The 21,516-nt window shown below is 40.8% G+C and overlaps 1 protein-coding gene across 2 annotated transcripts in view; it reads right to left on the reverse strand.

The window, feature by feature from the left end:
• PIG-O (phosphatidylinositol glycan anchor biosynthesis class O) overlaps positions 1–21,516 on the reverse strand; it is a 69,959-nt gene that overhangs the window by 45,646 nt on the left and 2,797 nt on the right. For both annotated transcript variants that reach the window (XM_084588610.1, XM_084588609.1), the window contains exons 2-7: positions 17,105–17,280; positions 13,210–13,378; positions 8,312–8,494; positions 6,869–7,045; positions 6,246–6,446; positions 5,238–5,362 (exon numbers count right to left, since the gene is read on the reverse strand). In XM_084588610.1, coding sequence (XP_084444736.1) covers positions 5,238–5,362; positions 6,246–6,446; positions 6,869–7,045; positions 8,312–8,494; positions 13,210–13,378; positions 17,105–17,280 — 1,031 coding nt within the window. The remainder of the gene's footprint in view (positions 1–5,237; positions 5,363–6,245; positions 6,447–6,868; positions 7,046–8,311; positions 8,495–13,209; positions 13,379–17,104; positions 17,281–21,516) is intronic.

Here is a 21,516-nt window from a genome sequence, read left to right on the forward strand (position 1 = left end):
CCTCCAGCGAAACAACAGTGAGGTGATACAAAGATAATACTATTCAAGGAACACTTATCATAGTGGACAACCCGGCTGACTTCATGCATCTTCAGCTACCTGCCTGCCTGCCACGATGTTTGTCTCGTGACATAACTCACAACTGAATGATATTCAGCACTATGAAGGTCCCACCGTGATTGCTTTCATGCGGCAGTTAGAAAAAAATTTTAACTCCCTGTGCTGGTGTACTTCAACACAACAGTATCCATGCAGCACATAAGCTGGGACACCACAGCTATTTTTATTATTTTTGTCCTATCTGCTTCTGTGGTCACTGGAGTGATGTGCTTTCAGCTACAGGTGGCAGTGTGGCACCCATCCAGTGAGGGCATCCTCACTGACATAGCAAGCTGAGCACTTGTAAGCCAAGCGGTGCTAGCTAAATCATCCAATGTGCCAAACTTGCCCCGAACATGAAATCATATACTAAGTATAATCTTCCAGTGTGCATTACAATAACAGCCAGCTTGATACTACAAGCCCTTGTCATTGCAGCTGTTCCTTGTATGCCTAATATAAATATGAAAGGCTCAGTAACCCAACTCTGAAAGTGTAACGAAACATTTTAATTATTTATTTATTTATTTATTTTACACCTCAAATGCCCCAAATAGGGGTATTACATGAGGGGAAATACAAGGCAATACAAAATATCAATACAATCAAAGACACTTTGATTTAAAGAACATTACTTTCGATTATGTTTTTAAAATGAATATTACTGGCGTGAAGTGCGGTTTCGGCAGGCAGGTCATTCCAGTCTATTGCTGTTTGAACAAAAAAAGAATGCAGGTGCGCAGCAGTATATGCGTGAGGTGGATAAACTGCTTTGGCGTGGTTGGTGCAAAGGGGGATATGATAAGCTGGTTTAATATTTGCGAGGGATGAGTGATAGAATTTATGAAGGAGGCCAAGTCTGCCAATTTTGCACAGAGTCTCAAGGTCGGATAGGTTAGTTTTAGATTTCATGACAGTGACACTAGAATTATTAGTGTAATCTCAGTGGATGAATCTAGCAGCACAGTTCTGAACTGATTAAAGTGTTTTAGTAAAATAAGAAATGTGAGGGTCCCAAACTGTGCATGCATATTCCAGCTTAGGATGAACTAATGTTATGTAGGTGAGAGACGTAACAGAAGAAGCTAATGGCATACTATGTCGTAAGTAAGAAAGTACATGGTTAGCTTCATTAACGATCGCTATAATATGGGCGGTCCAAGAAAAGTTATGCAATATGTTAATTCCAAGGTACCTACATGAGGACGTAGAAAAAATAACGGCACCACAGAATACATAGTTAGACATTAGATAAAGGTGTCGACGATGAAAAAAAACTGACGTTTTATTGATATTTAACGACATTAACTCCATTTTACACCAATATTCGATACATAAAAGGTCAGCTTGGAGAACAAAAACATTGGCGTTATTGTTAATAAGGCGATAAATAACAGTCGGCAAATAGGCGAATGGTAGATCAAATGGTTGAAGTGATGTCATTTATATATATTAGAAAGAGTAGAGGACCGAGGACGGTGGCCTGAGGCACGCCTGAAAGTATGGGAGAAATGGAAGAAGCAATATTGTTAGCATGGACAAATTGCTGTCGGTTAGTCAAAAAATCACAAATCCATTAATAAATGTGGAAATCAAGATTAAGGCGGGAAAGTTTTAAAAATAACCTTTTGTGTGGAACTTTGTCGAAGGCTTTTTCGAAGTCTAAAAGTATTGCGTCTACTGGAATGTTACTATCGTGACTAGAGCCAAGATCATTTATGAATGATGCTAACAAAAAACTGTGTCTCGCAAGAGCAACCTTTTCGGAATCCATGTTGGTTCGGATGGAAGAAATTACAAGACATTAGAAATTTTATGACATGTGAGTGAATTATACGCTCCATTAGCTCTGAGCAAACATAAGTAAGAGATATAGGGTGGTAGTTACTGGGTGACTGTGAAGGACCTTTTTTCGGGACTGGAATGACCTTGCCTACCTTCCAATCTTGCGGGACTGAGCCGAATATAAGTGACTGCTGGAATATATGTGACAAGATAATACTTGAGATTTGCTTGGTGTTGATAAGTATTTTTGAATTAATTCCGTCCACACCAGCAGATGAAGTAAGTTTCAGTGATTCAATAAGTTTGACAATAAGTTTGTTATTTCAATAACAAAACAGCTTTTCTTCCTGAGTGCAGCAAGGGCCTTCAGATATTTCCTGCTAGTACGTGATTAGATATGGCTATGAATCAGCCTAGCTATATTCGAGCACTGAGGTTTTATGTTATTTGTTTCCTAGTTTTTCAGCTTAAGCTGTGTTTCCCATAGCACTTCTCCAAAAAGTTGCCCAAAAACTGCCGTAGCACTACATTAAAACTTTCTTTTGTGCACACTGCATATCCCACACATGCATCCACATGCTGCTTCCGGTACGCTGAAGCTGTGTGCTAGATATGTGCAGTTTTACCGCACTATAAGCTTCACCGCAATGCTTCACCGCGTTTACTGTGCGGCAAACATCCTCAAAATGTGACAGGACTGTTTATGCTACTGCATTGCACTGAAAAAAGGGCAGCAAAGACCTTTACAATTTTGCAACACTTCTTCAACATTCCCGGCAGGGTGCGTGAAGTAAAGCAGTAGATGAACCCGGAAAAAACCTTTCTTCTCTCTTGGGTTTCATCACAAACATTGACAATTATCACACAGGTGTTCATCAGACCCACCCTCATGACCCATATGATACAAAGAGTATGCCACCATCATCATCAGACAAAATTAATGTGAAGCAAACGGTTTTGCAAGACTTTATTTCAGGCCCATTCAATCATTCAAACTTTTGGTTAGAGAGGGAGAGAGATAAACATTTATTAAGAGCAAGCATGATTCGCCCTTCAAGGGACCAGGAAAAATTTTCGAATAAACTTTCAGTTAGCTCGAAAATTTTTCCTGGCCTCTTGAGGAGAGAATTTTTTTAATGTCTTTACATGATTTTCACTTCTGAAACTGCTAAAATAAATGCCCTTTCAGTTCACTTTCTTAATCACGTGTTTATTCCCTGGGTACAAACCAAACTAGATTAACACAGATATTCAAACAAAACTGAAAAACCAAAATACTGTCTGGTTAAACAATGAAATGTAAGAAGCACTTGAATTCTCAGCAACACTTTGATTGCAGTTCTTAGCAAGAGAGCAATAAGATGTTTTCCACAAATGGACCGTTGCTACTACACACAAAGTTGAATCAGGCATGAGGACAAGCACTGCTGTGCAACAAGTGCAGTGGCATCACCAAAAGCATGTCCTCCATTCGTAACTGCTGAAATTGAGTTGAACTTGAGAAGATTAGCAATACGTTTTTCACGTCACCTCATTTCGCAAATAACTGCAGTTTTGTCTCAGAATAATTATTTGATGCAACTAGACCATTCTCCAGAAAGTGAAAAATGAGGGGGATAATGATGTCAGACCAAAGGTAAAGATGTGAACCCCTGACTTTCAGAATACTAAAAGAGCAGAAAAGGAGAACCTCACTAAGAACACTGGCCAGCAAAGTGGCAACAAAACAATACAGCTTATCACGTTCAGTTTCGCAGCCACATAAGAAAAGAGCCAACAGCCACTAAAGCATGGGGGTTTTTTTGTGTGTATTGATGAATGTGAAGTAAAAGTTAAGCAAAAGTAATATAGTAGTAAGTTAGCTGCAGCTCAGTGAGTATGTTAACATGCATATTGTTGCCTCTCCTATGTCAAAAAGAAAGCCCGACGCATAGACTCCAGGGTTCCCCACGTGGCAAGGCAACAGTCACCACCTTTATAGCACATCATACTATTGACCTCAGAGTTCCATGTTGCAGTATGTAAAGTAAGTGCACAAGCAGCCGATGTTTCAGCCAATATGATGCACACCAGAAACTGCAAGTCAGTAAGAGTTCTATAACCTTGGTGCTTAAAGTGAGCTAATTTGAACAACAAGGTAAAGCTATCTGTCAAATGCATTCAAAGTAAAAAAAAAAACTAAAGAAGAAGCCTTTTTCAGAATTCCTAACGTGCCCATAAACTACATCATGTGAAAAAAAAAAATTTAATTATTAATTGGCAATACTAAGGCTCTATCAAATATACCTTCTCTTGCAAAGTTCTGAAAAGTTGAATTGCAGCTACCACTACTGCTGTCTGACAAATAAATTCTGCTCCAAAATAATTGCTACACTCTTATCTAACTGACCATCCTTAGCCTGCCACTCATGTACATAGCTTCTACAATGTGAGCCTGCATTAGAAAACTACATCATGGTAGTGTGCCTTTCTTTTCTTTAGCATTTGCATGTGGCAGTGACTCTGTAATCGGAATTTTATTTTTCAGGTTATGAACAATCCTGGAGACGGAGCTAAAGGCAGATGGGGTCCCGAGCACCAAGCGAAAAAAAAAAAGCGAAAAATTACAGATAAATGTTTACAGCAGCAACACTGTAGGGCAATGTTTCAAAAAGACAGACATCAGTACGAAATATGAAACCAATACATCCACTGAAGCACGAAACACAACACATCGCATAAAACAACCCAATGGACAAGGCCTGAACAATGCATTGAGAAAAATAGGATTAATTAAATAGTATTAAGTACAGATAGTTGAAAGAAGGCAAAGTCTAAGAGCGCTTTTAATGAGCGAACAGTTTTGAAATGTTGAGATAAGGTGTAGATGAATGGGAGTCCATCAAGACCGAAACAGCATACAAAGCCCCATGCATTCTGTAATTATTCTAATGCGAGGAGTGACGTATCGTGTATATCTGAGGAAATAAGAATCATGTTTAACAAACATTGCATTGAAGGAGTTCAGATTTAGTTTTATTTCTTTGTAGAGACAATGTGTTACTGTCAGCACCACCATCTTTGACAAAAGTTTCTTGCAACCAACAGTAACACATTGGGTGCTTATGCTGGCACCCAAGACGCACCTGTCTGCATGCAAGGGGCTCTGTAACATCACTAAACAACATGCACAAACTTTTGCCCCATGAGCATATGGCAATATTGCTTTGTCAAGCTAGCCACTAGCAAATACATACCGCACATATATTTCTCAAAATCTTCATGCATCCTAGAGGGTCCTTTAAAAATCCATCACTTTGTGCTATATGTTGCTTTGTAGACCATTCCAAGTTACTGATTGTATCTGTGCATACCTTGCAGCTGCCAGTGTGCCCAACAAGAAAAAAGCCAAGGCACGGTTTCGACTTGTGTTCAATGTGACAGGGCCCCTACTGAGGACTGATGCCACTAGCAACGTTTGGAACAGGAACAACACCACCTGCAACAAGCATTCACAACATCCTGTTAGGGATCATAAGTACAGATACTCTTCGAATACGGACTCCTCTATGAAAAAAGACAAAACAATCTTGTGATTATCCAAACAAAATCGCTGCACACATGGCAAGTCAGGTCCAAGTTTTAAAACTTTCATCTGAAAACCACTGCATCATAAATTCGACAATACTAGTGCCAGTTATGCCAACGAATACGAAGCTGAACTATGCAAAGTTGTCAAAATGTTCCAGTTATATAGCTTTGTAAGAGTATGCCTGAACACTTAAGTTGCAATAATTGCACAGAAGCATTAACAACAAATAAAAGCCCCACATAAACTTAAAAGCTACACCATTTTTCTTCTTAAAGAGAGAAGATTAACCGTTCCTATATTACTTTGCCTCTACACACAATGGTATATGTTACCTGTCATCATTTACAGACTGTCAAGCAAAAATTGAAGTAAACGTCTTCAAAGTTTGTGCTTCTGCAAGACTACTGCTTCGAAAGTATCACTGGAGGCTGCTTAGTTTACTTGGCAGTAATGTCTTAAATGTTCATTTTCACAATGAATTTTACAACTTTCTGCTGGCCAGAAGTTTACTTTGTAACTTTTAACTACAAAACAATTTGTTCACCAATAAATAGCAATTTTTCACGGGTTAACATTTCTTTAATCAATGAATAACAAAAGCCTACTCCGTGACTTTAGTTTTAAAATTGCCAACAATACTGCCAAAATTTTATTCTCACAGAGGTCACCAGTATGTATGATTCATGTAACATGAGACATCTTGGTTATTATATGTTACCTAATAACACTGTCCCGTTCATCACAGAATGGCACCTTTTGAATAGCACAATCAGTTGATGAAAGTACTGACCTTGTGCTCAGCTACAGCAAAGCTGTTGGAGAAGGGCATCAGCAGCCAACTAACGGCACAAACACACGTAGGGCTCTTCAGTAATTCATGGATGGGTTTTCCTCCATTTTGACCAAGGCAGAAGCAAAGAAGCAGCAATGATCCAAGCACAGTGATTGCTAGGCCAGTGTACATACGAGGGATGTCAAATGTGGCCCAGACCTAAGACACAGAAAAGATATGTGAGTCTAACCTACTGTCACTGGAGATGCTTCTTTTCCATCAAATAATGTCAAGTGGGCTTTTTGTGTGATGACACATCTCCTGCCCATACGTTGAGAATCTCTGGCAAGGCGAGCTGGACCCACAAGTATACTGCATGAGAACATCAGGCTCACTTTAAGGCACATCACTGTGATGTGGTTGATCCCCTTGTGCTTAGGTTTTTAGCCGCCCCATTATTATGTGAAATGCTGCCCTCAACAAAGGCCAAAATTTAAAATAGGCAAAATTGATAACGCACACACTTATCAAGAAATCCTCGAAGCACTGTTAACAAGGGGAACAAAGGCAGACGGGAAATGGCAAGAAAACAAGAAGAGAGCAAAAAAAAAGAGATTTGCACTCAGAGGCACAGCTTTTACCTCCTGGGCCGCACGTCGCGCATCCTGCAGGAACACCAGAGAGGCATTGACAAATATCCTGGCAGCTTCAGAGCTTTGCTGCCCCCCCAGACATTGGTCCCACAGCTGTTGCAGCTCCTGAAGCCTCAGCTCTGGTTGCAGGGGAGTGTTGGGAACTTTGCCCAAGTAGCGTGCCACCTGGAAAATGCAGTACGTGCTGCATCAATGCCACCATGGTCATGCCAAATATAACAGTAATAAACTAAGACAGCTCATAATTCACTCTTTTACTGATTTTGCCATTCATTCCTTTCAATGCCAAATCAATACAACCTTTAATGCTTGAGCAATAATGTCTGGACACTGACAAAGCTTGCAATGAAAAACTCTAGGTTATTTTCAACTGCACGAGTTTGTTTGGCATGATTGAAAATTAAGAAAAGTCAAAGTTTTTACAATTTTTCCTTATATAATTAAAAAATCAAGGCTTCACCCAAGGCAAATTATCTAATGCCAAACCATAAAATACAAGAGCTGTAACACCCAAGTTGAAGTGGTAAGCACAAGTTTACATTTGGTCATTCTGGAAAGCAGTTATAGACATTTTGTGCTGCCTTGCATGAAACGAGCATCATGTGGGGCTTACTTTGTTTGAAAACAAAATGCTAATCACATAACCTCCTGAGAGAGGACTATGGGCATTTTATCGATTATACTGGACATTAGTGTCTGAGCCAGAACTCCTTTGCTAAGACATTCATCCTCATAAAACTCGTTTCTCCTGAATGTTGCACATTTACTGGCTACATCCAGCGTTGATGATATCACATTGTTCAAATTTCTACCAAGATTATGGAACGAGTTGCAGAATGGCAGCATTCAGTGCTGCGATGCTGATGCACCTGCCGAAGAAGTATGTACTATTTTTGATATATCTGCGTGCTTTCAGAGCATAACCTTGGTTTTATAACACAGTTAATAATGAAGCAAATGTGCAGAAGTAGAAATTCAAGCTGTATATGCGCTTGCTTTCATTTCTATATTTATTAATTTTTTCATCCTCTATACTGGACATTGCAATGAACTGAAATAATCAGCACTATTGTGAAAATATTTACCACTTTAAACTTACATAATCTTAATAACTTATTCTGAAAGCCTGAAGAAAAACTGACCAAAAATACATCCAGGTCTCAAAAGGATATACCACTATTAAGAAACAAACTAAAGACTGATGGGAAGTAGGTAAATTGATGTGCCCGCTACATCAGCACAGTCACACAGCAGTGTAAAGTGGGTTTTTCAATTAAATATGACAAGCTAGGGCATGTCAAATACACACACACAGGTGTTATTCAAGCAAGTCAATGATCATATTGTCACCAATGCAACTATGGTTTAATATGATGACTACATCACATCTATGTAATATGCCTGATGCCCAAAAAAGATTGGCTGATGTACCTGCTGCACGTTCAGCCAAAGTGGGAGCAGTTGTGCTGGACCAGCATCCTTTGCTCTGACACCCGGAAAAGCTTGCAGAATCAGAGAACCAAGGTTCGAGTAAGGAATTGGCGCATCTAGGAGCATTGCTAATGTGGGCGCCAAGTCAACCTGTGCTACAGTTGGTGGGTCGGTCACGTAAGCCTGCAGAACCAAATAAAAATTAATTTATGCAATAACAGCAACATAAAAAAGACACACAGAACACCTACAACCATGGTGCAATAAAACAGTGCGATGGCCATCTTGTTCCAAGTTTTGAACCAGAACCGAACTGAAAACCGGAACCGAAAACGAATCGTTTCCACCATTTTGGAACTGAACTCAAACCGAAACAAATTGGAGGAACCGTTCCAAGTCAGTTAGCAGTATGGTTCCAACCCACTTTTGCTGGCAACATACACTGATTGTTTTTTTCTTGTACCGCTGCTTGTAAATGCTCTCGCTTATTTCCTAAGCGCCACTGCACATGACAAACATCCCAACTATTGAAAAATCATCCATTGCAAAAAGATGACAAGAAAAAAATATATATACTGCCACATGCATAGCATCAATCTCTGGTGTCGGGCTATCGTTTCATCCCGAACACGTTTGGGCACTGCACTGCGCAATAGCACCGCTCATGGAGAAAGTTGCCCCATTCGAGAGCCTTCCTTAGGAGTGAAATAGATAATTCGTAAGTTGAGTTACATATTTAGATAAATAAATGCATAATCTTCTACAACTCGAAAACAAAATGACAAATCTGATAAAAAGATGTCACGCAAATCATTTTATTTTCCTATCGTTCGACGTCGCGATGAGTCACATGACACTTGCATAGCAGCCGTTTGCGATGCGACGCCAGCAAATGTAATTTGGTTGACCGAGACTTCAGAATTATAAGCCGATGCTGATGGGGGGAAAGGCCGCCTTGGGCAGCAATTTATTGATCTGTCCTTAAGTTGTATCTGAACTGAACACAAAGATGAATCCATAAGTCGATTTCTCTTTTGTCTTCTCTTCCTTTTGTCCCTATCGATGAGTGCTTGTTTTATTTCACTTGGCAAGTTAAACTATGCCAGGATTGAAGCTCCGATGTTCAAATGTGAAGTCTGGGTGGAGCAAGAAACTCAGTGGAATTACTGGTAGGAGTATTAGTTCACAAGCTCTATTTGGGGTGCTATCGTTTTGGCCCATAAAACTAGGGTGTCGAAAAAAAGAATGCATTTCATCGCTTTATCCACCATCACTAATGCAAATACCTAAGACGTGGTATTACCTAAGAAAGTGGTATTGAAAGTTATAAGTGCACTACTGAGAGACAACTAACTAATGAGTAACCTGGCCTATGTGTTGCACGGTGACTAGGGAGGTCTGGACAAAAACCTTGAAAAGCAGAGAGAGGGACAAGGTGAAGCGGACCAAAGGAACCTGCGACTAGGCCATAAGAAAAAAAAAGGGGGGGGGGGGGGGGGAAATGGCAGTATAATAGTGCAACCGGTGAACTACAGCGTGAGACCCTCGATACCACTTTCTGTTGACCAGCGAGCGATGTTGTTGAGCAAAATAGCATTTGGTCATCAAATGGAAGCGACATCGTAGGTACGCTGGCAACACTCAAGTACTGCTACAGGTGACAGCAGAATATCCCCTTAAGGGGAGATGCTCCTCGAAAACACTTTTTCTTTAATATTGAACCTAAGGTTATGAAACATTGGCCATTTATAGAGTTTTTAATGCTGATTCCAAATATGTTTTTACTTTTCACATATCTTTATTAGTTTTTGTGTAGAAGTGTCTGCAAAAGCACAATATAGGGCCTTTTGTGCACACTTTTTTGATAATGAAATGCATGTTTAGACCAGCTTGCAATAGCTCATTATGTTGCTTTGGTAATATAGTATGTCGAAAGCTACTTCAAATTTATTCATTTTATCCTATAATTGTAAAAAAAATTCAGGAACACCAATGTGTATATTTTGGGCACCATGTGTCAACATTCTGAATTTTGTTAAAAAAAAGTTCAAGAGATTTTTTATAACCAGGTAGATAACAACATTCTACACACTTTGAAGAGGCTGTGCGCAAAATTTCATCCAAATCTGACCACTGAAAGTACTCAAAATTTGTTGCACAAAATGTAAAAAATGCTGAAAACTACGAATGGAGAAAATTGCATTTGAAAGTTTCAAACATCTGTATTTTTTCATAAACACAACAAAAGCACATGAAACTTCTTGCCACTGCTTTCATGGCCGCACCATGAACTTTCTTGCCGATAGCAGCAAAGTTCTTGTGGTGTAATGGGTTCGGCAGGTCAAGAATTGCACAAAATCGCGACAGCTGTTCGTGTCCGATGCCAATCGCACGCGCAGCCACCACCACCTTCACATTGACGGCGAAGCTGTCGCGAGAGCTTCCACTCCGATAGTCCCGATTTCCACTGGCGCTATCTGCAAGTCCACCGGGCACAACGCGTGCACAGCAGAAAGCACTGATGCTAGGCACTCGCTACTTTCACAGTGCAGCTCAAGAAAGGCCGAAATCCCCTTTCGCTTTTCCACCGGTTCGCGTACCGCAAGGGTACAGGTGCGGCACGTAGGGCAAGCAGCACCGCTTACCAGCACCGTAAGCGTGCTAATCTCGCATATCGCAACACTCTTAGAATATCGATGACCGCATGCTGCCCTATCTTCCTTGAAGAGTCCAATCTTCACCTCCGAGGTGCTCACAAAGTTCACCGCGGCATCGATCTCGTCCGAGTGCACGTTGGCCTGGTTAGGACTAGCTTGCGTCTCCCGCTGCAGTTTTCCGGTGAGGTCCGCGACGGCGTCCTCGGTACGGGTTCTTCGACCGAGACTTTCGAGCTCGGAAGTTGCGCTTTTGCGTGTCGTTCATCGCGAACTCAACAAATGCTAAAAGGCCGCTGAAAAGAACTAGCAGAGCACGATGTAGCGCGATCCAAACGCTGCACAAAACGAAAGCAGGAGGTAGGCTTCGCCACAGCGTCGTATCAGTCTAGGCCAATGACGGCCTCTCTAGAGCACCACGTGATTTAAAAGGTCCAGTAGGGACGCTCGAAGCGTGCGCGGAAAACGTTTTTTTTATTATTTGCAGCCGAGATACGAAACTGCGAGAGATGCTATCTACAAGAGAAAGGCTTGCTCAACCTCTCCCAGCAAACGGCAATGGCGGGCGACGCGGCGTTCTCGAAGTATAGGCGCACGAAAATTGACTATTTGCGCGGAAAATAGCACTTTCTCGAGCCACCGTGGTTGAATAAAATGGACTTTTTACTAACTTCACAATCGAATTTTGCCTTGATCTTTTAGAAAGTTGTAGCTAAATGTTCAAAGATAATTTTACAGGCAAAAACTCAAAACTGAAAAATTACTCGGAAAACTCGCTTTTTCAACGCGCATCTCCCCTTAAGAGCTTAAAAGATAAGACTAAGCTTGAAGCGTTTTTTATGGAAAGAGAAGACTGCCTGCAAGGACTTAGACATAGTGGCAATTCTCTCAAAATTGATGAAGTATAGAGTCTGCTCTATGCATTTGAAAAGGTGCCCAGAAAAGCAAAGACTCGAGTATTTTGAAATTTCGGGAGAAGAAAAGTTGTGGTGCCCAGAAATGTATTTACTTGCTGCAGTAGCACTTGCTGTGCCATCTAGACAAGTCAGTGTCGCAAGAACATTTTCTGGAATAAAGTATATATCCTCTCATGTCATCGAACCTGGATGACTTCAACAATCCTCGACACTGTCCTCTTCCTTCGGTCTTTCTGCGCTGGCACATAACAAAATATTTGCGAGCAGCCATGATGTCATGTGATGCTTGTTGTAAATTGTGCGACTTAACATACCAGTCTAGCCTCAAAGTGGTTCTAGAAGAATTATATAGGCGCCTATACAGGCAACCATGATGCGCAACAAGACGGTGGTCGCATCACATCGCGGCCACAAGAGTGAGCCAATTAATGTTAATGCAGTTCTTTGGCAAATATGACACTGACTCCAACCTCAATATGTGGTGGAGGGGACTTTAAGTAAAAAATACACCCGAAGCTTTTTTTTTCTGAACCCATTTGAACCGGTTTGGGCAGGGTTGGACCGGTTTGAGCTGGAATGAAATGTGTCTCCGGAGCTGAAACCGAGCCCGAACTGAACCCGGTTCGACACCCTGTTTTGAGCTTTTCATGTCTCTAAGCTGCCCTGTCCTACCCAGGAACAAGCCCAATCGATTAGCCACCAGCAGCTGAATTAGTTTACAGTATTGCCCTTACTATTATTTTAGTTAATCATCCATGCAATACCTGCAGCTAACTTGTGCAGGCACAGTGCTTTAATGTGGACTCCATGTACCTGAACATGTACCATCGTGTGCCAAAGTCGGGAGACCACGGCTTCGGCTGCGGGGATGCACTGCGTTGCTGCTATCTTGCGCGGCTTGCTCGCTTCGAGAGTGCCAGGCGTGACGCAAGACTTTCCCTCACTCTCAGGCTGGCGCTTATCATGCCACACTAGAAGTTTGTCAGTCATGATAAGCGCCATACCGAGAGCGAGGGAAACTCTTGCATCACGATGGGTACTCTTGCAACGAGCGAGGCGCGCAAGATAGCAGCGACGCGGTGCGTCCCTGCAGCCGCTCCGGCCATCGAAGCCATGGTCTCCCAACTTTTGTGCACGATAGTACATACCTGTATTTGAATGCACAAAATTGCTGCAAATTATGATATAAGCATGGAAATTAAACAGATATTAAAATACTGATACATACAAGCTATAATTGACAGTATAAAAGAGCACAATGCAGTTATTGCGTAGAACCACTATGAATGTCATCAAGCATCCAATGAGAATATCAAAGTGGCCTCACCGAAAAGCTTATGTTGCTGTCAGGGGACAGAAAAGATTTCTTGGCATGCAGGAAAAGGACTGCTTCCACTTCATCTTCTGTTTCCCCACCATGGTCACCATCAATGGTCATGCCATGGTCACTCATCACCACAAGGAGAGTGTCCTCAGTGAGTTTTGAAGCAACCGATCTAGCAAACATCAAGGAAGACAAGTACAATGATAAGGTGATAGCACATAAAAACCTAGCAGGCCAAAGAATTGCATAAAAAATGCATGCAACTACACTGGTATAAATGTAGCCACCTTCTATAGAATAAATCAGTTGGAAGTTGCGTCCTGTACATGCCGCATGTGTTTCTTCTTACCTTCTTCGTGTAATGTGTACCTTACTATGGTTAATTATGTTAGAGTTTATATGCAAGTCACTTCAGAAGCAAATTTACATGTTACTTGCACAGAGCTCCCCACACAATGTGAGCCAAATATTTAAATATAATACTGATACCCACTGCTGAAATAAACATAAAACAATATTAATGGCAGGTGTACACAGCAAGCAGCAGTTCCAACTTCCTACATGCATTGTTAATTACATAGATAAATAAGCTTTTTCAGCCTCAGAGTTAAATTACATGTTTTGATTAGTTACAAAGATAGTATTAAAAGAAGCACTATATTTTATTAAGCAATTACCCAATTTATCCAATAAAATAATTAAACAAATAAATAGTTCAACACTATCAGTTACTTAGAAACTGGAAGGTGCAATTTTGCGTTTTCAAGGTATGACTAAAAAATATTAGGAAATGAATACATTAGGGAAACACAATGATGAAAAACCCAAGTAAGAAACAAAAATAGAAACTCACTACACAGGGAAACTAGCCTCCATCTCAAATATTAAAATCCTTCAGTGTGACACAGGCAGTTGAGAAATCATCACTCAAGAAACCACCCTGTCAGAGAACTCCAGCAGCTTCAAATATTACAATTTGGCCATTTGTTATGGCATTTGTCCATAACAATAGGTTTGGCTAAGTCCAGTCAGGATGGAGGTTTACAAATAAGCAAAAGCAGATGGGTAGGCAAGGGGTCGTTTGCTAGAGTCACTTACAAAACCAAAAGGAAGTACAAATTTCCTAATTATTCACCTTGGCTTGCTTGCCCATTTTGATTCCATTCTACACAAGAATAAATACAACACAGAACAGGTATATGCAGGCCAGCTAGAAATGTCTCTCCCTTTATGAAATAATGATGATACAAACAGTGAGTGCTAGCCTTTTGGAGCAACAAGGCGCACTTCCAATGTTGCTTGTAAAGGTAAAAAATTATCCAAAGCCTTTGTGATCATCATCTATCATAATCTTCTTGGGAAAAGCAGATATTTCATGCTGCCTGAAATTTTACACCAAGCCTAGTCAAGATAGAATAACAGAGGTAGTCTTCAAAATTAAATGCTATCAATTCCAATGTTTATTGTAAACTGCCACTGCTCTGCAAATGGAAGACAAAACAAATTTCTACAGAAAATCTAAATAAACCTATGGCTTCAAAAACTGCAGCCTTTCTGCAGAAGTAATAGCTTATTCCCTCCAGGACTGAAACTATGAGCGCAACAGAAAAATTTCCAAGTTGTATGACACAAGAAGTTCACGGAGGTGCTCATATACGTCTCCAATGTTTACACAATAAGGTCAAAATAGAACTTCTAGATATTTACGAACATGCTTAAAACTAGTGTACTCGCTCTATGCTTGCTGACACATGCATGCAGCAGTTAAGCACTAAATATAGAGAAGTAAAGTAAGTTATTCCCCAGCTGCGTGAACCCGTTAGAAATTATAACCCAGCCTTTTGGTTTGGTATTTCTCAGTTTGTTGCAGTCCTGTAGTACTTTACAAGGCAGCTTTTTGTGCCTGCTTTTTGTGCCTGCTTTTTGTGCCTGCACAAAATGAACCACCCCTGTTAAAAATGCAAAATCCGTGTAAACCTATGCGCTTGTGGAATGCAATATTAGCATAGAAAAAAATAATCAATTTCACTGCCATCTTGATACGCAGTCTGGAAAAGATATATGCAACCCACTTTTGAGTGTACGGGTTACAAGATGAGCCATTAACTATTAGGATATGCACTGTGGATAAAAATTAAGTTTCTTAGGCAGAGTAACACACTATAAACTTATAACAGTGGCTGCTCCTACCTATAACTTTCTGCCTTCTTTAACTGAATTTTTCAACTTCTATGTGGTAACCAAATTTAAAAGATAAGAAGTGCATCAATGTTATTCATAAAGCAAGCAAAAAGAAAATCTCGTGACTGGCAATAATTTGTGTAGTAAGGTGGCCTTTTAGGCTTGTTGGTTCATAGCTTCAAAAATCTGTAGCACAACAAAAAGACGAAGACACAAGACAGAAAGGAACAGCACAAGTGCAAATATTTTGTGCCTTGACTTCCACTGAAAACTAAGCTGAGAAGCACTACCATCATTGTGGACTAAAATGCACTGAACAGAAAAATTACACTAGCCTGCACTTAAAAAATGTAAAGACTTTTGTTTTTTATTTAAATGTCACACTTGATATAATACACACATTAATTTTACATACACAGTTGGCCACACGCAATTACTAGAAAAAGAAAGACTTGCTCATTCTTTTCTCAATGTTAATGACTATTGGCTGCTTTGCATTCTCACACTTTGAGCCATGCTTTTCTGAGTTATTCTAGTTTTAGAGACTACTATATTAGCTATTTGCTTAAGAGAAAACAGGGTAGTGTGCACAAAAATTTTTCATCCATAAATTTCACAATTTTTCTTCATTACAACACATCACAGTGTAGCTAATAAAACTTTCTGTTTAATGACATAAAGACAAAGCCAGGATATATTGCTTATGAAGAAAAAAAAATCACTGATTTGCAAAATTTCAGAGGCTTACTCAAAAATTCACAAACATTATAAATACGTACAAAAAAATAGGAGAATAAAAGAATCGAGGATATGCATCTTGTGCTCAAGAACGGCAGGAATGAGGGCTTAGAAATACAATATTCCTTAAATATAATGTCTTTGGTCAGCAAAGAAAAAGCCAATATCTCACATGCAGTGCTTTGAGATATTATGCAGTTCAATAGCAAAGGTTGACACCACGCCAATATGCAGAAAACTGTGTCCGCTACTGATGGCATAATGCAATAAAAATTTCTCATAAAGAGACATCCCAAAAGCAATAAAAAAAGTTGAGGCTGAGCCGAGCATAACTTTCTTTTCACAAATTAAAATACAACGAATAAATGTCAAATTTTCACAGAAAGCTGTCACTTACACCTTCAAAAAGTTAAGCTTGATTCAGTCCAATCACGAAAGCACCATCATTGCCAAGCAGTATCAGTGCAAGGCATAGACGCCACCTTGTACACCATGCTTGATGATACTGCTTTACATTGACAAGTTTGACGCAGAGTTATACTCTCTTATGCGGCTCACACACAAAAAAAATTCTAATTTTGCAACAAGTACAGTCCTTTTGAGACATATTTAATGGCGTTACTTGTCCAGAAGTGACCCAGATTGCTAAAAATGGGCCATTTTGTGACACTTCTCAAATTGAATATTTGAACAGGTGAGGTAAGCAGAGTTAAGAAAAACAAAGAACATGCCTTTGAAAGGCTTAAAATTATAATGGTGCTAAAAGAACTTAACAAATTTCTTACACTCTGAATGCATTCAATCAACTTGCTATCTTACCAAGACCTTTAAAATTACTTTCGTAGAACCATCAGGCAAGCATAGACTGCCCAGGAAAGTATTTTCTTGGATCAGCCTGTAGTAGGCAGCGTAAGAATGACCACAAGAGATGAGGGCAACAACCGTTCTGTCAATCTAAGCTTAGCTGCTGCCTGCCTACCTAATCACCTCGTCAAGTTGCGTGAGTTTAGCAGCCATAGCAGGATGATTTCGCCCCAGCCAATGACCACAATGGTCCACACCAAGAAAATGGGCCACAAGAACATCCCACTTGTCTGGATTCTCCAGCTCTGGATAGAGATGCTCCAAAACACCATTGTCAACGGTGTGCAGATCCTGCACAGCAGCAAACCAGTCAGTCAGTCAGTCATGTTTCAGCAACTTGCTTACAGGCTTAAGCAAATTTTGCAGTAAATTTCTGCACAGGGTCATTGTTCGCAAATTGGAACGAGGTAATGAAACGTCATCAACCTAGAAATAATGCCGGTTTATCTTAACGGGGGGGAAAAGACCTGTGTTTTATAACAGAGATAAACATGCACACTCACGAGAGCGGGAATGTAGCCATCATAAGCCTTATAAGTAAAAACTAATTATTTCAGTTTTATTTGTGCCCTGGACCATAAGGTAATGAAAAGCATGAAATAAAGAAATTGAAAAAAATGTCACAGATAATTAAGCAAAGTGATGCAACAAACTTGCATTAGCTGTGTGAGCTGTACATTTCGATTGTATGACTGATACAGCAATTGTACATTTATATCTTCTCTTTTGCATTGATCGGCTTCCCATTTTTCCCATTTTTGAAATTGAATATGGTGGGTGAAGGTCCTAGAATGTATAGGGGGGTGAGGAGTATGTGTATAAAATTTTCATCACACAAAAAGAAAACAAAAGATGTGATTCCAGAAAAATAAAACAATATAATAAATGAGCACCTTGCAACAATAAGCAGATATTGACTACCTACATTAAACCACATCCATGGCTGTGACAACTCCTAAATCTGAAGCCATGCATGACCGTTCACGCTTCCAGGTTGCAAACTAGACTGGTTATGGTTTCTATACTAAAACATTTAATGCACAATTTTGGACACACACAACTTACACTGCTAACAAAATATACCACTAAATTTCAGACATCAAGCTTTCTTGAATAGTTATTCTACAGTATACTATTACTTTTTTCCAGAAGCCAAAGGTAACCCCGAATTTAAGCACATTTTCTTTTTCCTATAATGTCTCTGAAAATACGAAGGGGGGGGGGGGGGGGGGGGGGGACGATTTTTTTTATGAACCCTTTGCAAAACTCTGCAAGCCAGCTTCTATGCACAGCAAAAACGCCTTCACTATGGTGCCAAAGCCTGTTCTGATAGCAGAAATAGGGTTCAGTGCAGGAGACGTCTCTTGTGACATAATGACCATGTCCATTTCCAGCACTCCTCTGCTTTGTGTTGCGCTTGTGATTAAGGGATCGAGAGCGCCAGTGCCTTGCAGGTACCATTCATAATACCCCCTCCCTTCCAGCTTTTCAATAATGAAGCAATGCTGCTCACCAGGTTCGTACATGACATGAGGCTTGATATAGAAGTATTCTGCCCTGCACCGAACTTCAACACCATTGTCGGGCCATGCCACCATGGTAAAAGGAATTTTGCTATACAGCAAAGCTGACTTGCGGAATTTCACAAATGGTCCATTATGCAAGGTAAAATATTCTGAAAAAATAAGAAGTGGCAAAAGAAAGACAGAAAGCAGACTGCTGGAATAAAAATTAGGGGGACGCTTAAGTTCATTATGAGTAGACGCAAAGTGCCTTTACCATTGCCTTTTCATTGCACATTTTTTTTTTAATTTTTCTCATTTAAATTATTTCAATTTTAAAATTATTATTGCTGTAACATCAGTATGCATCCTAAACACACAAACAACTCATACACACCATAACGCATTCACAAGGTGCCCCTCTAAAACACTTGATACACTTGATTCCTGTCTGGCATGCAGAGGACCTGGATTTGAACCCGAATTGTGACGAATTTATTTCATTGAATCACTTATCCTTTCTTAAATATCCCAATTAGAGGCACCTCCCCATTGGGTTCGCTTGGACCCTTTCCCAATTCATTATATAGCTTTATTTTGAATTTGGGGTGTTTGAAATTCCCACACAAGATCATGTGGCTGCAATGTCTTAACAATGTCAGCTGATCAGGATTTTTCTGTAAGAATATTTCAGACACGCAATGCCGACTACTACTGCACTTGGGTGGATGTCACTGAGTAATTACTCCCTTATTAGATCTACTCCACCTTGGGGGATCCCCCAAATATTTGACCAACACCATTCCCACTTCGAGCTATAGAACAATTCACTCTCGCCCTACCATCTGATCTGCTGGCCGTCCTGGTTAGCTCAGTCGGTAGAGCGACTGCCCCGGAAAGGCGGTGGTGTGGGGTTCGATCCCCGGATCAGGATGAATTTTTCTTTAGCTACGAAATTTCTGAGAAAGCTGTACAGCTTTCCTTTGCAGCCGTTGGCTGCGCTTGGGTCAATGTCACTGAGTAATTACTCCCTTATTAGAAATATACTCCACCTTGGGGGATTCCCCTAAATATTTAACCAGTTTTATTTTCGATTGTGTTGCTGAAAAGAAAGGTTAGTAATATTTTAAAATTTCCGCCTGTGTATTAGCTCTATGGCCTCACCCATTTACCGTAGCGGGGGAGAGGGGCGCTGTGGTCGCTTTGCGATCAACTCACGCCAGATCGGCGATCGTTTTGACCGACTTCACTCCGCGCAGTTTTTCAATTGTCTCTAAGGACGTTGGTGCACGTTAAAGGTATACTGAACAAATACCCGAGAATATTCAGAAACCACCCCAACTGCATTCTTAAGACACAATTACGCTAGTACAAACACGTAATTCGGGTTAGTTTTGAGCGGATGGCTGTATTTTTGACGTTTTTGGAGCAGCCGCTGGGTCAGAAGTAGTGCGCTCCCAACTGTGAGCCGGCAGGTGTGACATCACAACTACCCTCAGCAACGTCATGGCCCCGCGACCTCGCCGCCGTCGCTCCCACACCTAAAGTTGGTTGACCGGCTACACGCAGTGTTGGTTCCCCCGCGTCGCGCCGTGCGCAATGCTGCGAAGTGTGGAATGCTGCACACGAGGGAAGTCGAGGGGGACGCGTATGGGGAGCGCGTATTGTGGAAATTGTTTGCGCGGTGGGAGGGAATGATCAATTGTGCACAGGAATACAAGCAGAAAAAAAAAAAAAACCACGTCCATCCCTGCGCTTTGTGAGCGCCACGGGGAAAAGGAAAAATGAACAGGTGCGAAGCCACGATGGGGGTAGTTGTGACGTGATATCCGGTTTTGTCAGAGCTTTCACAGGAGCCCGCTAGGTGCGGCGATTTGAGAAATATTCATTAAAATACTTACTTTCCGCTCATTTCTGTTCATAAAGTGGATCATTTTGGTCACTCCCAATGCGATAGCTACCATCTGCGCTGGAAATCTCGGCGGCAATGTTTTTATTCAGAATACCTTTAAAGCACCCCAGGTGGACAGAATTTCCGGAGCCCTCTACTACAGCATCTCTCATAGCCCGAGTTGCTTTGGGACCTTAAACCCCCCAAGCGAAACTAAACTGAACAAAAAGACCCACAACAAATTGAAAATTTTACCCTTCCTGGCCATAACAAGGCATGTAACATTGAGTTAATTTGAAAAATAATTTCTGTATTCTTTACATGACGTATAAATGCCACAATTTATGTACTGTTGCGATCACAATATTGCAGGACGTCGAAGACCGTGGCTAAACTTCATTCTGTGCCATCTAATGGCACCCTATCACTCTATCGGCCATCGCGAAATCTATCATCACTTCTACTTTTTGTTCATCATACTAAATCGGAATCGGCACCAGGCGCTACATCGATATCCAGCTACGATATGCCCCAGTCACTGTGATGGGTGAAGCAAATTGCATGCCACCTTTCGCGGTGCCACAACTCGGCACGACGACCGTGGGGCCTGCAATCACGCTTTCTCTGTTACTCTGTTGGCTTCACTGGTATACATACTCATGAATTTTCAATCCGCGCCCGTCGATTGAATGTTTGCATAATACCCAGAATGTCAGGATGGCTAAACGCTCCTGGTCAGGAAGAACCTTGGACTGTCAATCCCTTTTTGAAAAATGCACTTTTGCTGAACATACCTGTGAAGGGAATCTGTGATTTATTGTTCACATGAAAGACAAAGCAAAAACATGAAATTGATTGACATTAATTCTATCAGAAGCCTCCGCATGTATTCAAGTCAGTAAAAACGAAGCCTACCCAATTAACCTAGAGTCGATGGCACTCTCTGGGGTCAGTTGTTCTGGCATGAACGGAAGTACACTACATGTCGTCCATACGTTGTGTCACCAGAAATCTGAGTTAGCAGTAGTAGTTGCCCTTTCAGTTTAATGTTCATCAATCTCACAGGATATCTTTCAATTTCAATTAGCAGTAGGTTTTTCGTACAGGGTTTATGTTAAGTGAGGTCGGTACTGG

Source organism: Amblyomma maculatum, chromosome 1 (genome assembly GCF_055883805.1).
Source record: "Amblyomma maculatum isolate TAMU_Amacu chromosome 1, ASM5588380v1, whole genome shotgun sequence".
Classification (NCBI taxonomy): domain Eukaryota; kingdom Metazoa; phylum Arthropoda; class Arachnida; order Ixodida; family Ixodidae; genus Amblyomma; species Amblyomma maculatum.